This window comes from Eptesicus fuscus, chromosome 21 (assembly GCF_027574615.1).
Source record: "Eptesicus fuscus isolate TK198812 chromosome 21, DD_ASM_mEF_20220401, whole genome shotgun sequence".
NCBI classification, from domain to species: domain Eukaryota; kingdom Metazoa; phylum Chordata; class Mammalia; order Chiroptera; family Vespertilionidae; genus Eptesicus; species Eptesicus fuscus.
The window spans coordinates 5,805,001-5,823,994 of record NC_072493.1 but is presented as its reverse complement, the minus strand read 5'-3'; the positions used below and the strand labels follow the sequence as shown (position 1 = coordinate 5,823,994).

Sequence of the window (18,994 nt, the reverse complement as noted above, 5' to 3'; positions counted from 1 at the left end):
AAGGGTTAAAATGACAGACTCACTTCGCTCAAAAGCCACTGCTAACAGCAAGCAGTGCTGCTTCCTTCTCTGAGGAGCCAGGAGCGGGTGGGGGAGGGGGGAGGAGAGAGGGTAGGCAGGATGGGAGGGAGGGAGGGAGACAGAGCACCTGACAGCCATCAGGATGAGAGGGAGACTCCAATTTCAAACCGTGACAGGAGGAAGACCGAGCCCAGGGCCCAGGAGGCAGGAGGGGAGGCCTGACTGAGGAACATGAGGCTGAGCAGGGACCTCCCAGCTCTGATTACAATGCGCTCCCCCTGCAGGCGCTGGGGATCCCAGCATTAGTGTCTGAGTGGGAGGCAAGCCCAGAGGTTAAGTGCATTTGTAAGTGACTGCAGAGATGCCCGTGGACAGGAGAGAAGTGGAGGATAGGGTGGGGGGCGGGGAATTAAAGCATGAGGGTTCCCCACGCCAAAAAGGTACCCGGCTTGGAATGTCACCAAGGCACGCTTAGAGACGAGGCAGGCGGGGTTCCAGCGGGACCCGGGGCTGAGAGCCGGAGCGAGGCCAGTCGCCACTTGAGCAGGCTCTGGACGACAGCCCATCTAGAGGATGCAGAGGGGCCCCGAGGGAGGTCCCCGAGCACAGAAGTCACATGACTCCTTTGAGGCGGGTGGTGTGAGTGTGACAGGAGTTTCGCCAACAGTGTTCAGGGTCCGAGCACTCGGAAGCGTGGCTCTCTCCAATGCTCCTCGCGCCTGCTCAGCCACAGCCAGGCCCGGGCGGGACCCGTCACAGCAGCACACAGTGGGCTGCCTGAATGCAGCCTGGCTGCCCCGCTGTCCACAGCGCCCACACGCCAGACAGAGAAACAGGCAACCCTTCCCGTCTTCTCGCCGCATTCCTGCGTCTACTTATGTGCGGAGGAACGAGGAGATGGAGGAAGCAGAGGCCGGCAGAGGAAAAGGCCGAGTTAATACCACATCTACATACTTCCTGGGAAGCTACTCCCCGACGTGGGGACAGGCATGAAGCTCGGACGTGGCCCTGACCTCTCCTACCACCGGCACCCCCTGAGGGAGGGACTCTGAACCGCCGCCGCTGTCGGCACGCGTTTTGGTGGCTCTGCGTTCGTGGCTCACTTCCGTTAGCTGGGACGCTAATGCTGGTCATGTATAAAAGCCCGAGTATAACCAAGGCAATCTGTTTCTAAGAAGAAAATATTAACTTGATTCGGGCTGCCTCCTCTGCTCCTGTCCCTGGAAATAAATTAGACACCAAGCAAGGTCACTGAGGCAATCACGCCCCCAAATAACTCAGCTCCTTCCTGGCAGGCAGAGACTTCACCCACTGGCGGGCGGGCCTCCGCTCAGAATGCTAATCGAGAAGCTGCCGCTGCTCCTTCCCGTGTGCCCGATGCAGCCTCGGGCCCCCGAGAGCCCTGCCCATGCCGGGACAGCCTGCCCACCAGACCCCGGGTCAGTGAGCACATCAGAGAGGGGGCGCTCTGCACACCACGTGCAGTCCAGCGGGCGAGACCAGGACGGGAAGGAAGGGCTCGTGCATCAGCTCCGCTAAGTGTCCCCTGTCCCCCAGGTCAGGTGTGGAGGCTCCTGACAGGGTGCTCAGCGCGCACGAGGTGCTCCTGGGGTGCAGGCGCTAACTGGCACCCCTATTAATAGATAACAGATTCAGTGGGAATGGGGGGAAGGGTAAGGGGAGCCATACCTTTAAGACTTTAAGTTTAAGTGAATTTTCACAGAGGCCCACATTTTACTTTCCTTCTTTAAGAAAAAATGCTTTAGGAGACACACCTCAGCAGACAGCTGCTTCCATCAGACAAGGTCCACGCCCCACCCGGCCAGCAGCCCTTCAGGGCTCCCTCCGCCTCACGCAGCAGGCACTCCTCAGCGCACCTGCCGCTGCAGCGAGGCGCGGCCTCAGCAGGGGGAGTGTTTCAGCTCCCTGGTACCCACGTTTTCATCCGGCTGGGGAGGCAGCAGCCTTTCCTGACGTTTTCAAGGGTTGAGGCCACGTGCAGCAGCAGCCTCGTGAGCCCTGATGTGAGGCGGGCAGGCTCTGCCCGTGGGTCACGCCGGCTTCATGACCCCTGATGTGGGGCGGGCAGGCTCTGCCCGTGGGTCACACCGGCTTCATGACCTCTGATGTGGGGCGGGCAGGCTCTGCCCGTGGGTCACGCCGGCTTCATGACCTCTGATGTGGGGCGGGCAGGCTCTGCCCGTGGGTCACACCGGCTTCATGACCTCTGATGTGGGGCGGGCAGGCTCTGCCCGTGGGTCACGCCGGCCTCACGTGCGTCTGCTGTTAGTGCCCGTGCTCTCAATGTCAGAAACAACAGTGACGATCAGACGCAATGCTTGGTGGGCTCTTTGGGGAGCGAGGGAGGAAGGGTAAGCCCAGGTGCACATAACAGGCGCTAACAGTTATGAACTCGGTGAGGGTGAAGCTGCCACACCAGACGTGCTCGGGAATAAACACGTGTGAGGATCAGAGAAGGTGCAGGCTGCTCACAAGCAGCATCTCCCAGCCCGCTGTCTCCCTGGTGCCGCGTCCTTGGCGGAGAACCGAGGGATAACGCCGGAAACGCACTGGCTGTAGCTCACAGGCCTTTTTGTCTTGGCTGATAACGATCAGCTATTATTTACAACAGAATGTGAATCGGTTCAAACCGAATGCATTCAGAAGGGATTTGTAAGATAGTCTTATGAGATCTGAAGGGTTGAAATGGTTTAATTTGTATTTTTTAGAAAAATGGACAGAATTCTTAAAAAAAAGTCTCCATTATTCTCTACATCTGCTTAGATAAAGTCCCCACAGCCACAGTCCCTAAGCTTTGCACGTGAAAGTTACATTTCGATGCGGCCCACAAACAACAGTGCCCACTTATCACAGCCTGTGCTTCTCCCATGTGTCCAATATCCCTGACCTTCCTACATTATTAAACAGTTTAACACTCAATTAAGAAAGAAAGTGCTTGCTGAGAACATAGGACACAAGGCCGTTCAAAAGAGGCAGTTTACATGGACGCGCAGCTCACCTGCTGTGAAGTCTCCCGTCAGGTCGATGAACGCATGAGAATGTGGAATCCGCATCTTACTTTTAGTGGTCAATGCAGGGTGCCATGATAAATTCCTGAAAAAAAAAAAACACAACAGCACCAAGATTTTCTTAAGGCAAACATCAAATGAGCATTGTTTTAAAACGAACAAAAAATCGGTGCATGCAGATGTGTAAAAATTTTATTCCTTTTTATTTAGCTGTTTCACATGCCCTAAGCTTCCCCATCTTACATTCTCACTTGCAATGTAGGAGGGTTCCAATATCTCCATTTCTTTGTCAACACTTACTACTGTCCACTTGTTTTATTATAACTATCCTGTGCTCACAGGCCATTTGTTATCTTCTTTGGAGAAATGTCTACTCAAATCCGTTGCCTGTTTGAAAATTGGGTTATTTGTTGCTTTATGTTTGAGTTGTAAGAGTTCTTTTATAAAGACTGAATACTAGATCTTCATCCAATGCATGACTTGCCAATGTCTATTTTTTCTTTTTTGCTTGTCCTTTTGGTGTCATGTATAGGAATTCATTTACAAATCCAAGATCATGAAGTTTTACTGCTATGCTTTCTTCTGAGAGTTTTATAGTTTTAGCTCTTATATTTATAGATCTTTTCTAAATACAAGAAACAATGATTAAATGTTACGTTTTTTCCTAGGCTGTAGTATTGGTTATCTTTCACGATTTTAATTTTAAAGTTTGAGCCATGAAGAAGAATGAATTTAAGACTCTACCTCAAACCATATAACAAAAATTAACTCAAAATGGATCCAAGAGCTAAAACTAGAAAACTCTTAAAAAAAACAGTGATACATCTTCATGACTTTAGATTTGGAAATGGATTCTTAGGTATGAACACCAACATAACAAGCAATAAAAGAAAAAATAGATGAACTGGATTAATCAGAATTAAAAACTTTTGTACATCGTAAGACATCTCATCTCTGATAAGGCCCTGGTACCCAGACTACATAAACAACTTTCACAGCTCACCATCAGAAAGACAAACAACCTAATTTAAAAATGGCCCTGGCCTAGCCATTTCTCCTAAGAAGATATACAAATGGCTGCCCAGCACAACAAAAGATGCTTGGCGTCACTCGTCACTGAGGAAACGCACATCAAACCAGTGAGCAGCCACTTCAAGCCACGGGATGGCAATCGTCAAAAGCCAGGAGCACCAGGTGGCGCGGCGCCTGTGGACAGCAGACCGGCAGTCCCTCAAAACTCAGACACAGCCTCACACGGGACCCCGCACTGCCACACGGAGGCCTCTACCCGCAGAACTGAAGGTGAGCAAGCTTACGTGAAAGCACCCCCCACAGTTCCTCATCGGCAGGCATTCCCGTCCCGCAGGGCCCCACGCAACCAGCCTCCTGCAAAGGCCTTAGTTCCTCTCCGATCTCTTCCCATAACACTGCTCTCTACGCACACGCTGTGGTTTGTGCCGGTCACTGGAGGAACCTTCTCTCTGCGGGCGTAAGCCCCTCCAGGCACCCTGACCCCTAGCCCCGAGTCAGAGGCGTCAGCAGCACCTCCCACTCTCCACTTCTAGTTAGAATTTGCTCCCCCCTCCCCATTATGTTCCAGCCCCTTATGGAAGTATAGACACGTCATCTCTGAAGAGCAATTTAAGGCTCATTAAGTCCAACTTAATTGTCCACACAGTATCCAACTGCCTGTGCAGCAAACAAGGTTTGTTTGTGAATTCAGTCTTGATGTGTTTGGAAAGTGGAGAGAAACAATTGCTAATCTGTTCTTGGCAGTTGGAGCCCGGGAGAAAGAATATGCGTTCATCGGGAGTGATTTTTCTGCCAAGAGTAACTTCTTCCCAATGACCTCCGTGTACACTCTTTATAGCACACATCGGGCCTCGGCTGTAAGCTAAACATGGCGGGCAAAACAAAACCCAGCACTAGCCGTACAACCTAATTTTATTATTTTAACCAAAAACAAGGTTATGATGAATTTTATAAACTGAGAAGCTGTATTTAGCACTTGTTGTAAGGTAATTCAATTGCCAAGCATTCATGCCGTGCTCTTTCAGACTGCACACGGTTAGAAATGCTTAAAATAATTTCAATGAAGTTCAATTGAATACTGGCTGGTTCACTTCTTTTTAAGATAGGCCATGCATTCACTGGTCCTTTAAACTCGAAGCATTCTGGTATTTTTAATTACTAACAAAATAATCAGATTCAAGCTAGAGATTCTATGACAAGTTTAACCCAAAGTCATTTCAGAAGCGCTTCCTGGTGTTTGCAACAAATTTGTAATTATAGGCCAAACTGAGTTAAAAACAGGCTTTTATGAAGTTGAGCTTAATGAGGTTAATCATGGGTCTGTGACTAATTACTATCAGCACAGTTATTGATCTCATTGCCTAGAGAATTTTCTACAGGTTTGCTTTAAAGTAAGCTACAACTAGAATTTTGGAAAACCTCAAATAACTGGTGATATTTGTTCTAGGAACTATTTGACAAAAATGTGATTTCAAACGAAGAATCGAGAACAGTGATAAAGCAAGAGTAATAAAGAGGTGATGGGCCATATCCAGTCGAAAGATGTTTTATTTGAGCCAAACGTTGTTTTAAAAGTTTTTGAATTCATTGCTAGAACTTAAGTAAAATGTCAGATTTTACCTAAAAATCTGGATTTCTAGCTTCTCTAGAAACATCAGCAGGCCTGACAACGCCTGGTGAGCGCCCGTAGGCAGCAGCCGTCCCGCCATCCCACCCTCGGCCCCAGGAGGCTTCATCCCTTAGCTTCCTCCTGGGCCCTGCAGACGTTTGCGTTAGAAACTCCTAACAAAGCATGAACTGTGATCTTGCTCCCTGAACATTTCAAAGGAATACTGCAGTTCGTCACAGTATCAACGTTGCTATGTGCTGCCTGTCCTCTGCTGTTTCACATGGACACCTCTTACAGGCGGTCACCTGACCCTACATGTATGCAGTGCCCATGCACCAAGCTGATGGTACCGAGGTGTGCTGCACTTTCAGATGGCGGAGAGTGGAATACACAGACAGCTGTTTATCAGAATCAAACGGTTTAAGATTTTATAGTTCGAAATAGAATTCATTTTTCCTTCTGCCTTCAATGTGGCTCTTTGCACTCATAGTTTCTCCTAAGAGCAGACACCGTAGTTTTCAAGCAACTGTGCTCACATAAGCTATAACCTCATCCGTGCTCAACGCCATTTGAAGGTCAAGGTCGCAAGTACAAACTGTTCTGATTACAAAGGAAGAAATAGCAGCGATGAGAAAGTGGGCAGTTCTGAGCCAGGTCGAGTCTATTCGTTGACATTTCTTGACCTCTGTAGAAAATTCCAATTATTAGCTTCCCCCCCTAGGGGAAGCATAATCATGTCAAGGTGTTCTGATTTGTGGACATCATCACCCTTACTCTCAAAGAATAGCATTTATCAAAGAATCCATTTAAATGTAATTAATGTCAACTGTAGCTTCTAGTTGCCTATGGTAACTGCTCTTTGAAGTGACTGCTAGTCCACCCACTTTCCACCGATCAGCCTGTGCTGATCATTATTCAAGGGAGCCCGGCGAAGGCAACGACTAGAAGATGGGTCTGGCATAAAGATGGGTCTAGCATACTTCTCCAAGCTGCCTTGTTCTTTTTTTTTTAATATCCTCACCTAAGGATATTTTTCATTGATTTTTAGAGAGAGCTGGGAGGGAGGGTGGAGAGAGGGAGAGGTACATTGATGTGAGAAAGACACATCAATTGGTTGCCTCCCATACGTGCCCTGACCAGGGCTGAGGTTTGAGCTTGCAACCGAGGTACGTGCCCTTGATTAGAATCGAACCCGTGACCCTTCAGTCCAGGGGCTGATGCTATACCCACTAAGCCAAACCGGCCATGGCGGCCTCGTTCTTGAGCCCACCGGCCCTCACACATTTCTGCACATAAAGGCTCTAAAAGAATTTTGAAAATCTGTGTGCCCTTGAACACAGATTTAAATTCATTTCTAAGAAATGTAACCTAAATATTTTCATCAGCCTAGATAGCTACAAAATAGGAAATCTTCAAATCTATTAGAATTGTTGAGGTTTTAAAATAAAACGATTACTCTTAAAAATGTGACCGTCCCCCTATCCTTGAAGTTGTGCCTCCATCCCATGTCCTTACAGAACTTCATCGCAATGGAAAGTTTCTATACCTGAAGTCTTTTTAGCGATCACTGGTTCCTATGTCTCCGAAGAAATGCAGGTCTACAAGTTGATACATAAATTAAAATTGGTATCTAAGTGGTTTTGTTTATGTATCCAATTGTTTAAAAAAGCCTCTGAGGTTATTTTAAATACATGTACCATTGGTAAGAACACACATTATACAGCTTGATCACGTACTAAACCAAAGGTAAAACTGTACTGGAAATGTGTATATGTAAGAGCCGAGTGGAGCTTTAACATGGATTGGCTCATGCGCCCTATGGCACCGCTAGAGTGAGACAGGATCAGCAGTCTACACCCACTCTTCGCCCTCACAGACTAGGTGCTGAGAAATCTGCCGGAAGCAGATCACTGTTTCACTAGTAGAGAGGTGTGAAGGTGGGGGCGGGAGGAATCCGGAAGGCTGGGCAACCTTAATTGCTCTGAAAGGTCAGGGCTAATCACTCATTGTTTGGTTGAGAGATTGGTAGTTGAAGCAGCCTCCACCTGTTGGTCTTATGATTGGCTATTATTGGAATTTCCTGCCTGAGAGATATGGGTGTATCCCATAATCTTAATAAAAGGGATGGCAAAGCCAGAGCGAGTAGTAGTCCTCTCTTGGGCTTCCGCCTGGTTCCCATTTCCCAAATTAACGCTTTTCTAGTCTCTTTTCATTTGTGTGCGGCCTTCTCCAGAACCCGAACCCTGAACTGGAACCCTGAACCACGCGAGACGTGAAAGGGGTTTCCACAAAATCCTGTTCATATGTCCTATTAAAACCTCCCTGGAATATAATGCTAAGAAGTTATTCTAATTTTGTTAGGTCTGATATACTGTAATTACGTATTTTTTAAAATCCTTGTTTTTTAGAGGTATGTACTGAAACGTGTATAGATTAAACATGTCTGGGGAGGGAGCTAGAAGTGAATGAGATAGGACTGGTTAGGAGTTGGTGACGACAGCTGGATGACAGGTGCGTTATACACAAATTCATGGCTCTGCTCTCTCCCCCTGCGCATACGTTTCAAGTTTCCCATAATAAAAGCAAAAAGAGAACTGCAGAGCTGCTGACGTAGCTGCGGGCTCAGTGCAGGGAACGTCTGCTGTACCCTCCAATCCGCAGAGCCAGGCCTCACCGTCTCACCAGCCTCCAAATGGAAGTTATTTCTGTCTGAAGGAGTCTGACCTCATTTCTCCAGTTCACATAAATGTGTGAATATGCAGCTCAAGGAATGTTATAAAAACTGCCGAGCCAAGCACAGACTATAGAGTGTAGACAGATTACCAAAAGCAGCCAATATTAAAATAATGAAACCAGCAGAAGAGATGGACAATTATTAAGTTTTTTTTAATCCTCACCTGAGGATAACTCCCCCACCCCCCACTAATTTCTAGAGAGAATGGAAGGGAGGTAGGAGGGGGAGAGAAAGAGAGAGAAACATCGATTGGTTGCCTCCCTAACATACCCCAACTAGGGCCGGGGATCAAACCTGCCACCAAGTGCGTGCCCTTGACAGGGAATGAACCCGCAACCCTGTGGTCTGTGGACCCTGCTCTCACCATTCAGATGAACCAGCCAGGGCCAGAACCAGTTTTAAAAGCTATAGTTTTTTAAGAAACATCAGAGAAGCAAAATCTAATATAGAATTCACAAGGAAATAAGCTAGGCGACTGTCACATGACATTGTAGGTAGGTTTCCTGTAGACCCAGGAGCAAGTCCACGAAGATATTAGATGGGTCCCTGCGCAGTCCCAGCCCCAGGCAAACTCGCAGGCCTCGCTGTGGCAGGAGTGGGCCCGTGCAGCCCCCCCTCCCCCCCACGCAGCCCCTGACCACGAAGGCAAAGCAGGACCTCCCCCACTGGCCTGTAAACCGGGTTCTTCCAGGCGCTTTTCAAAGTATGGGGGTAAACAGGTTTCTGGTTCAGGATTCACAGTGAGTCTTTCAAAGGTCACTATGAATAGCAGCAAGACACCCACGTTCTTTACTGCAAATCTTTGGAAAGAGTGACAGGAAGTGTGAGAGCTTTTCTTTATCATACCTTGAATTTTAACAACTGACTCATCTGTGTGCCTGTGAACCACATCTCAAAACCTAACCACAAAAATACACAACTTCTCCACAGCACAGAAGAGCCGCCATTGGTTCCCGAGCCCCTGGGCAGGCAGAGGGGTCCAGGGAAGGGTCTGTGTGTGCTGGAAGGCAAGGGCAGACACTGTACTCTTTGCTCCAGAACACAAACGTGGCCTTCATTCGCAAAATCCCCCTTAGCGGTTTTGTTATCAGATACAAAAGAAATTAGCCAAGTTGAATAGGCTAGTGAAAAATGCCTTGTTGTGAATTCTGCTTTAGGACAACTCTATTTTAAGCTTAGAGGAACTGTGATGAAGATCTTAGAATTGGCCCGGCCAGCGTGGCTCAGCGGTTAAGCATTGACCTATGAACCAGGAGGTCATAGGTCCATTCCTGGTCAGGGCACATGCCCAAGTTGCTGGCTTGATCCCCACTGTGGAGTGTGCAGGAGGCAGCTGATCCATGATTCTCTCTCATCATGGATGTTTCTATGATGAGAAACATCCACGATGAGAGAGAATCATGGATTCTGTCTCTCTCCCTTCCTCTCTGAAATCAATAAAAATATATTTTAAAAAAAGATCTTAGAATTGCAAGGCTCCAGAGGGTTTCTCCCGAGAACAGCTGCTAGGATGGGAAGAGTCCTCACACACCACTGGTCAAGGAGAAAGCGTACACGGAAGAGCCCCCAGGGCTGAGGGAGGGAATGTTTACTCTGACAGGCAGCCGATTGCTCACTGAACAAATAAAAGGAAAGGAAGCAAGTGCATCACTGAGCTTGGGAGCTAGCGACCACGGTGGAGAGTCAAGGCTCCAAGGCTCCATGCAGAACATCCAATGACCCAGCATCTACACGGCCCCGGGGAGCCTGGTCTCGTGCCCAGAGGGCGGGGGAGACGCAGCTGCTCTCCACAGAGCGCACTTGCAGACCCAGCCCAGACTCCCGGGAGCGCTCGCTCGGACCAGACGCCCTTTCCACGTCTTTCTGACCAAGGGCTTCCAGCGAGCCGGGGTTCTCCAGTGGCTCATGCAATCAGCTCACAGACACACGGTCCCCGTAGGGCTAACACCGACACTGAATTACATGGCAATAATCACGTCGTTTACTCACCCTCCTAACAGAATCTGTGGCTGGCTGGCTTCATGCGTGACGCCAAACACATCAGGAATTAAATCACCATTGAAGCTGAAAAGGAAACACGAGGCAGCGATGTTATCCAATTCTCTGCAGTGGCTTTAGAAGGAAAAAGACCCCGGGAGGTGTGGGAGACATCAGGATGCTCACAGCATCTGCTGTAGTCCAGGAAGCGTCAGCAGAAGGGACAGGGTCACCTCCAGGCAAAGGGTTTAGCTGTGGTAACCAGACGCTCAGCCCTCCTGCTGTGGCCACGAGGAGAACACGTGATTCGGGGTCTAGCCGTACAGAGGGCCAGGCCCTGACAGCCGGGGTTTCTGGGTGATGGCCCAGAGCAGAGCCCACCATGACCGCGCGGGGTGGAGGGTGAGCAGGATTAAACCTGTGCTCTAAACCCTGGGGCTGCCTGCCACCTCTGACTGATCTCGCCCATCCCCGAGGGAGACGGAGACGCCGCTTACGGCGGAACGTGATCCAACCTGTTCGGTCGGATGGACTTAGGAGAAATAACCGGCTGGTATCAAAGTCCAAAGTGGCCGCCGAACGTTGCGATAACAATGAAAACACATAGCAATGGAAGAAATCCAGCTGAGTGCCGTAAGGAGATGAGTCCAGGGGTTTACAGAGCTCTGATGGCCACTGACCTACTGATATTGACTGTGACTTTAATAATGATGCAAGGAAAAAAAAAATAACGATGCAAGGACAGAGTGGCCATGTGCTGCCTGTCCCCCAAATGATCTCTACCGCATTACCGAAAACCCTGAAATCTGATTAATTTTATCCCTGTATGAGTCTGTACTGAGGAAATAAGTGATAACACTAAGGAAGAGCTGTAAAAAAGGACACAAGTTTCTCCTAAATATAAAAACCCGTGCAAATCACTGGAGGAAACCCTGTACCCTGGATATCCGTCCATGACGTAGTAACAGTTTTACCCAAAAGCGGTTCTCTTAATTCTCTGATTAATGACATGGCTGGAATCACCATAGATCCGAAACAGACACAATCAAAACGACTGAAACAGAAAGAAAACACAAATCTCACTGTCTTTCAAAAATACTGAATTTTGTTTTCCTCTTTCCTTTATCATGGCCAATAAATATCGTATCACAGAGTCCAGGCCCCTATCAGCTTTAAAGGAAGAATGAATTTAGTGTCAATACTACTTAGCAAAGTAGTTTTGTTTTTTTGTTTTTTTGCAAAGTAGTTTTTAAAAAATATATATTTTGGTTGATTTCAGAGAAGAAGGAGAGGGAGAGAGATAGAAACATTGATGAAAGAAAATCATGGATTGGCTGCCTCCTACACGCCCCCTACTAGGGGTCAAGCCCACAACCCAGGCATGTTCCCTGACAGGGAATCGAATCGTGCCTTCCTGGTTCATAGATCGATGCTCAACTGCTGAGCCACACTGGCAGGGCAGTAAAGTAGTTTTTCATGTGAAAAATTTTATGTTCTGTTTGTAAGTTTAAAATGACTCAAAGAGAAGCAAACACATACTTACTCCATAATCAAAGGTTCATCTTGAAAAGTCCTATTGAGCATGGTCATGTTACTAGGATCTGTAAAGAAAGCAAATACATAACGTACAGGCACTCTGTATTACTTTTTATATCTACCCTTAGGAAAAAGATAGTCTTTCGATTATTTTCAAGATTCATCTCTAACGAATTCTAATTCTTAGCATTACGGAGACACTCTAAACAGAACTCAAACCGACAGCCGGTTTGTAAAGACAAACCACCAGGCGAGTTCGCGCCACAGTGACGATGGGCCTGACCCTCACTTCCACTTGCGCTTCCCTCGACCCACCAGACAGGCCTCCTCCTTCAGGTCCAGCAGGAGAGTCCTGTCCTCATCCCCATGTGACAGAAAACACCACGGTGCCCCTCCAGGAGCAGAGCTGCCTGCTTCGCTAGGATGGACTGGCGCTCAGATGAGACTGGAGGGGCGGGGAGGGGACTTGGTCTGACTCTCAGCCCTGCTCCGCCCTCGCAGCGCTTCCCTGGGCAGCACATCTCAGCCAGCCGAGCACCGAGGCCCCCCCGGAGGTGAGCAGGAGCCTAGCCCCCTGGGTGCGCTGGGAGTTCCGGAAGGCAGGCGTGCGGGGACGCGGTGGGCCTGCTCGTCTCCTCGGGTCTGATCACTGAACTCTGAGTCTCAGGAGGCAGGTGCAGGGCACCCAGTTTGCGGGGGAGAATCACAGTGGGTGGGTACAGTGGCGTCCTGGCAGGTGCTGTGCAAATGGTCACTTTCTTGAAGGCTTTGGGGATTGTTCCAGAAAGTTCAACCTACAGTGTGCTCTTCAGCCATCAAAACCTTCTAATAAATCTCTCTTCCTTAAGCTATCCAGACTGAATTTTGTTTTCTGGAACTGACCTCAGAACAGGTCTAGGTTGAGAATGAAAAATCAGAAAATGGACTTTTTTTTTTAACAATTACTGACACTCAAGAACTGCAATTTAAAAAAAAAATCTGACTTCAGAACAAAATTTTTGCTACTTAAGAATTCCCTTTCCTAGCCAATGGTAAGCAGTAAAAAATCCTAAGATAAATTCACCTAAGGTTTGATTTTTCCCCCAGAAGATGACAGCGCCTAATCCACCGTCGACATGATTTTTGGGGAGATACGTCAGCAGCACGTCCATCTGCGAGTCTCCGTCGTAATCCCCCGGCGCCACACCTGTGATCAGTGCGCTGTGGTTCCTGCAGAAACAGGCGCGTGAGATACCCGGCCGGGTTCTGAGAGAAAAGCACAGCTCTATAGTCGTACCACACCAAATATTCCCAATGCAGAAGTTACAATTCCACAGAACCGGCTCATTTCATTCTCTTCTCATATCTTAGCATCCCTCAGGTACGTAGGCCCCTTTGGCCTACAGAAGAATTCAGGATGAATGCAGGGTGGTTTTCAGAAACAAGACCATGCCCAGCTGGTGTGGCTCAGCGGTTGAGCATCGAGGCAAGAACCAAGAGGCCACTGATTCGATTCCCCGTCAGGGCACATGCCCGGGTTGCGGGCTCCATCCCTTGTGTGGGGCGTGCAGGAGGCAGCCAATCAATGATTCTCTCCAATCATTGATGTTTCTCTCTCTCTCTCCCTCTCCCTTCCTCTCTGAAGTAAAAAAAAAAAAAAAAAATATATATATATATATATATATATGTAAAGAGAAAATGAGAACAGAGGTCACTGATCTTTTCTCCAGTGCAAAGGACTCCCTCCCCCCAGCTCTCACCTCCCCCTCCCAAACACAGTTGACCTGATAAGCCTGTGAGTAAGCTGCTCCCAGGACCCTCAGGATGAGGGGCAGCCCATTCCAACACACACGGGAAAGCAGATCAGAGAGCAAGGAAATGATAGGTGACTGCAGGAACAGACCTGGACCCACCAACTTTTATTTCTTTTCAAAGTGAATCATTTGTAACCTTTGCTGCAGTCACTATTTTTCCAAACAAATGACCTCCAACTCAGACCTCATAACTAGTGGGTTCTGTGCCAGTTGAATGCAAAGACAACCCAACCAACGACTTCCTACCCCTCATGACATTGATGCCCGTTACATAGAAACAAATCCATGTGGACTTACTTCAAGGAAACCTTTACTTTGGGTTTAAAATAGGGTGCGTTCTGGTCTGCCAAGAAGACGATTAGATCATTTCCTAGAAGAAGCAAATAGGGTGTTAGAATAAGGTTCCCTGGCGAGACTTCCAGTCAGTGTTCACAGGCCTTTTCCGGGCACTTTCCAACAAGAAAGCTTTCGTTTGGCTCCAGTTCACCTGCCCTTTCGAGGTCAGCCTGAGTCTGATGGGACGGAGATCCCTCGGGGTGCATCACCAATCCACGGTTCAGAGGGGGGTGGACATGGGAAATGCAGCCGGTCAAGACAAACCGGAGCCAGGGAAGGACTTCTGCCAGAAGTCGGATCGGTCGCCTTAAATAACGTGCCTCATAACTACACATCAGCCCTGTCTCCCCCAAACCTAACAACGGGGCCCCTTATGAAGGCTGTTGAGTCCATCGGACGCGTCACAGGAAGGACACGGGGACTCCAGGGCTCTAATAAGAACACGGATACGTGTTGGAGCAGAACAAGCCGAATCCTCACAGACCCTCCTCTCGGGGCTCCCACAGACCCTTCCAGGTTGAGGCAACCTTGGAGCTCAATGAGCACCCACTGGAACGGACTTTATGGACTCAAACCCGAGCCACCTTGAACGCTGCAAGACGAGACTGTGTCGAGTTTGGATGGAGTAGCTACAGGTGTGGGAGCGTGCACCCTTTCTGCAACATACGGGGTCCTACAAAGACAGGGGGAGTATCCAGGTCTGCAGGAGGTCCTGGGCCTGGCAGGGGCCCCAAGAAATCTGGGCCGGGATCCCGTCCGGGATACCTGGTCCTGTGGGTTCTCGAGAATGTCACGACCCCGTAAGGCCCACGGTCAGCATCGAGATTTACAAAAACGTTTGCTTAGTGATGGTGAGAGCAAGGAGCTCCCAAGAACCTCAGGATGGCGAAGAAAGCAATGACATGGAAGACTAGGAGCGTGACCCACGCACACAACAGGCCCGAAGGCTCAGGAGGGGGGTGAATTGGCAGGTGGACAACCCTTTCCCAAGGGGTTTAGCAGCCATCCATGCAAAATGCTTCTGAGCGTTGTGGAGAGTTTAGGGCGCTGGAGGGCCCAGCAGCTGCCGCTAAGGGAGGGGCCGGTGAATGAGGTGCACAGGGAGGCTTCGAGAAGCCCGCTGAGCAGAGATGTCAGGATGCATTTCCCAGTTTACAGGGGAAGGAAGAGGGAGGGAGGAAAGCAGGAAGGAATGGGGGCCTTGGGAGGAGCGCAGGTACATGCTCCTGGGGACCAGGAAGGACTCAGAAGGCAGGGGATCCCATGGGAGGAGGAGGGTGGGTTGGCCTCTCGGGGGAAAACTGGGGTGTTTGCAGGGCTGTGGGTTAGATCACACTGTGGGGGACCTGGCCAGGACCTGGGAGGGTGGGGTGTGGGGTGGGGAGATGGAGGGACGGGCAAGCTGTCAGGGATGCTGGGGGTAAAGGAAGAGAGTCTGGGCTGGGGGAGAGGGCCCGGGAGACACAGGGGGCCAGCCCACGGGCAAGGGGTGAGGGGGACCCCGGGGAAGACACGGGGGCGCGGCCGAGGGGCGGGCGAGCACTGACTTTCTCGCAGCACGAAGAGGTCCGTCTGCTTGTCGGAGTTGAGGTCTCCGAAGGCCGCCACGGTGCCCCAGGCCTCGGCCCCGAAGAGCTCGGCCGTGACGTTGTGCAGCGCCCCCGCCGGGGCCGGCCCGACCCCCAGCCGCGCGAGCGCACAGAGCAGCGGCGCCAGCAGCGCCCAGAGGCCCGGCAGCCGGCCCGCCGCCGCCATGGCCGCCCTCGGCCCCGCCCTCCCGCAGCCGCCGCCGCGCTTGACGGCAGCCGTAAAGCACCGCGCCGCCGCCCCGGCCGAAGCGCTTAGCCACCCGTCCGGACCCGCCGCCGCCCCCTGCCCGACGCCCTAGCCCCGCGGCCTGCCCTCTGACGGTCGCGAGGCCAGGGCACTGAGCGGGACGCAGCCCGCGCGCTCACTTCCGGCCGGCGTCCTCGCGACAGTGTCGCGCGCGGGGGCGGGGCCTGCCGGCGAGTTGACAGGCGGCCGGGGGGTGGCGGGCAGGACGGCCTCCCCAGCGCGATGGCGGGGGCGGCGGGGCTGATGGCCGAAGTGAGCCGGACGGTCCTGGAGCAGAGAGCCCGGGCCAAGCGCTCAGGTTTGCGGGCCGGGGCGCCCCCTCCCCCGAGCGCCTGGGGCGGGGGGCATCGGGGTCCCGGCGTGAACCTGTGCCCGCCTTGGGCCCCTCAGAAAGCAGTCGGCGGCCCGGCCTTCCGCCCGAGGTCTCCCCCTAGAAATGAGGGGGTGCTCTAACATTACCCCTATGTGCCCCCCAAAAGTAGGTGGTGACACCGACTTCACTCCAGGCTTTCTCCTTAGAAATCAGGCGGCGACCACGTTCCTGCTAAGGAAAGTCCTTATGTGGGGCCCTCCCCAAAGCCGGGTGGCTGCACCCCCTTCCCCCCACCCCCGACGTGACTGGAATCCGCTAGCTGCCTTATCTCATATCTGCTTCCTGCCTTATTTCTTATCTGCTGGCTGCCTTATTTTACATCCCTTTTGCATTCCTCCCCAAATCCTGAGCCCCAACCAGATATCTTGGCGGCAAAAATGTTGGGGACAGGGCCCAGGCCACGAAGAGGGTTCTGGGGAGCACAGTTAGGGCTCGTAAGGAAGCGGGTGCCTTTCCCAGGCGAGGGGTCCCAGGGGTGCTCCCACCCGAGGCTGTGCAGGCAGCCCCAACAGTTCAAGTGTCCTGAGCTGACTCCTTCAAATTGCACAGTCACGACCCTGCAGCCGGGAGCCAGGGCTGGATGCCCTGAGCCGAAAGTGTTCCTGTAAGCAGGACGGAGAGGGCCCCTCCCCCCCCCCCCCCACACACACAACCTTTCCTTTGGAAGGACCGGTGTCACTATATGTCAGAGTTAGGAGATGCTAATGTCAGAGTTGTTAATGGAAGAACAGAGGCAAGCGAACTCTGCAGTTTGCATTGATGTTCAGAATTCTTTTTCCTCCGCTAATATGTTACCGTGATACTGAGTTCTTGCCGTTTGTGAAATTCTTAGTTGTCTCTTGTTACATTGGATGGATGCTCTCTGGTCACAGAGAGTAACTGAGTTTTTTTGCAGGGAGCTGAGCTCTGCCCTCAACATGTTTTAAAAGCATTTCTCTTTTCCTTTAATAAGCATGGAGGGTTGATTTTCTTCTCATCTTTATTTCCTCTGAAATGCATGTCATAACAGTAAGCTCTGAAGACCTACCTTCCCTTTCTTAACTGAGAGGAAAATCCCGGTTTTATTTAACCCTGTTGAATGCAGCCACGTCCGTTCCGTTTCACGTGCAAAACCGCCCAGTGCATGGTCCAGACATTGCCTGCTCTCTCGCTTGCACGGCAGCGGTAGAAGAGGTACCCCTTGAAGTCCTTGCTCCCAAGTAGTTGGGGGGTTTCAGCGTCTTCTGCTAACTCTGAAGTAGCACAAGACTCTAATGCTTCTTCCTGAGTGAGCCATTGACGTCCCGTGTCATTAAAAACAACCCGCCCGGTTCCTGTTGCTTTTAGAAGAATGTAGGACCTGAGCTTTGTCTGCAACTTGGACTAACCTGGCTCTGGTGGAGAGGTCGCTGCAGAGTTCTGAGCATTGTTACATAGTCGCCTAGTCACGTGATGCATGATAAGTGGATATTACCTGTTCCTGCCTAATCCACACAGGCAACCGGAGGGCCCAGGCACTTTTTCAAATCATAAAAAGAAAATCAAATGGTAACGAACGTTGATTGATGGCCTTCGTTGCGCACGGCATCATGGGTTAATACCTGCTCACCCTGCTTTCAATGAATCTAACCGTGATCGCTTCTAACTCCACTAAACAGTTGTGAACATGGCTGTGGTTTAGCCTGTGACGCTTGTGGTCAGAGGCAACCATTTGACATGGCCAGCCCACCCGACGCTGTCGCCTCGCCTCCCCGAGCCTTCTTAAGGTCTGGTAAGTGTGGAGACCCCCCGCCCCGGAGGGGGGGGTAGTTTTACTTAACTTTGTTTCTGAAGTTTGATGTCGCCATACGATAGCTTTGGATTGTGTGCCCTCTGGCGGGCCCACGCCCGCACACCGTGGTCCTGCTCCGGTTAGCGAGGCTGCGGTGTGCGGTGTGCACTGTGTGTTGAATGTGGCCTGGCCGTGGTGGTCATGCGGGCGTGAGAAGTGACCGTTGTCAGACGGGTACATAAGAAGCTTCTTAGATGATTTTTGTCTTCTCGCGTCATGGAAATAAGTTTGACAGAGTTAGGAATTTTCGGTCCGCGTCCCAATTATTTACTCAGCATCGACTCGCTGTGCAGCGGGCACGTTCACACATTCTCACAGCCAGGAAGGGGAAGCGCACTTGGTGAGGAGAGGAAGCAACTGGCCCACGTCCTGAGACGTGGGTTTCAAAGCCATGCGGTGCGTTTGGCAGAAGGGCCGGGGGCGAGGTGGGCACAGTGGCTCTTAGACGGTCGTAGTGGTGAGACCCCTTGCCATCTGGACGGGGGCTGTGGAGCTGCTCCTCCCGGGGGGGCCCCGGGTGCTGAACAGGTCGGAGGAGGGGCGCGCATCCAGGAAGGACCCGTTTGGAACGCAGGCCTTGGGATGCGGCCAGTGAAGTGGCCGTGGCGCGGAAGTGAAGGCTGGAGTCCTTGGGCTTTTTCTGTGGGCTGGGCGCCATCTGGCCACTCTGGGAGAAGCCTGCGGCCAGAGTCTGCTTTGTGCCTTAGGGACCGTAAGCAGAATGTCCACGCCTCTCCTGGCCGGCGTGGCTCAGGGGTTGAGCGTTGACCTATGGACCAGGAGGTCGCGGTTCGATTCCCCGTTGGGGCACATGCCCAGGTTTCGGGCTTGATCCCCAGAGTGGGGTGTGCAGGAGGCAGCCGGTCCATGATTCTCTCTCATCATGGATGTTTCTCTCTCTCCCTTCC

General features: G+C 51.1%; 2 protein-coding genes across 4 annotated transcripts in view; one reads left to right on the top strand and one right to left on the bottom strand.

Moving 5' to 3' along the window:
• ITFG1 (integrin alpha FG-GAP repeat containing 1) overlaps window positions 1–15,854 on the bottom strand; it is a 54,804-nt gene extending 38,950 nt beyond the window's left edge. The window contains exons 1-6 of the mRNA XM_054710709.1: window positions 15,615–15,854; window positions 14,029–14,101; window positions 13,002–13,147; window positions 11,946–12,003; window positions 10,415–10,489; window positions 3,041–3,135 (exon numbers count right to left, since the gene is read on the bottom strand). Of these exons, the coding sequence (XP_054566684.1) occupies window positions 3,041–3,135; window positions 10,415–10,489; window positions 11,946–12,003; window positions 13,002–13,147; window positions 14,029–14,101; window positions 15,615–15,822 (655 nt within the window). The 5' untranslated portion in view covers window positions 15,823–15,854. The remainder of the gene's footprint in view (window positions 1–3,040; window positions 3,136–10,414; window positions 10,490–11,945; window positions 12,004–13,001; window positions 13,148–14,028; window positions 14,102–15,614) is intronic.
• Window positions 15,855–16,104: 250 nt separating this feature from the next.
• PHKB (phosphorylase kinase regulatory subunit beta) overlaps window positions 16,105–18,994 on the top strand; it is a 70,325-nt gene continuing 67,435 nt past the window's right edge. Inside the window, exons 1-2 of one of the 3 annotated variants that reach the window (XM_028127009.2) lie at window positions 16,148–16,201; window positions 17,914–18,026. In XM_028127009.2, coding sequence (XP_027982810.1) covers window positions 17,972–18,026 — 55 coding nt within the window. In that variant the 5' untranslated portion in view covers window positions 16,148–16,201; window positions 17,914–17,971. Of the gene's footprint in view, window positions 16,202–17,206; window positions 17,804–17,913; window positions 18,027–18,994 lie in introns of those variants that run through there. The other 2 variants (XM_054710340.1, XM_028127007.2) reach the window with 2 other exon arrangements.